The sequence below is a fragment of the Enhydra lutris genome, unplaced genomic scaffold (genome assembly GCF_002288905.1).
Source record: "Enhydra lutris kenyoni isolate GAN:26980312 unplaced genomic scaffold, ASM228890v2 scaffoldscaffold13, whole genome shotgun sequence".
NCBI classification, from domain to species: domain Eukaryota; kingdom Metazoa; phylum Chordata; class Mammalia; order Carnivora; family Mustelidae; genus Enhydra; species Enhydra lutris.
Window position 1 is genome coordinate 11,198,548 of NW_019154097.1, and position 245 is coordinate 11,198,792.

Here is a 245-nt window from a genome sequence, read left to right on the forward strand (position 1 = left end):
GGCAGAATCTGAAGATGAAAAGAAAGATGCCAAGAAAGAGAAGAGAGCCTCAAAGAAGGACAAGGGATCAGGTGCAGAATCTGAGGATGAAAAGAAAGATGCCAAGAAAGAGAAGAAAGCCCCAAAGAAGGGCAAGGGGTCAGGTGCAGAATCTGAAGATGAAAAGAAAGATGCCAAGAAAGAGAAGAAAGCCCCAAAGAAGGGCAAGGGGTCAGGTGCAGAATCTGAAGATGAAAAGAAAGATG

The 245-nt window shown here is 44.5% G+C and overlaps 1 protein-coding gene across 1 annotated transcript in view; it reads left to right on the top strand.

Moving 5' to 3' along the window:
- The window catches only part of LOC111146147 (cylicin 2), a 5,467-nt gene that overhangs the window by 4,826 nt on the left and 396 nt on the right, over positions 1 to 245 (top strand). Inside the window, 1 exon segment of the mRNA XM_022501567.1 lies at positions 1 to 143. This exon segment is cut by the window's left edge and continues 8 nt beyond it. Coding sequence (XP_022357275.1) covers positions 1 to 143 — 143 coding nt within the window.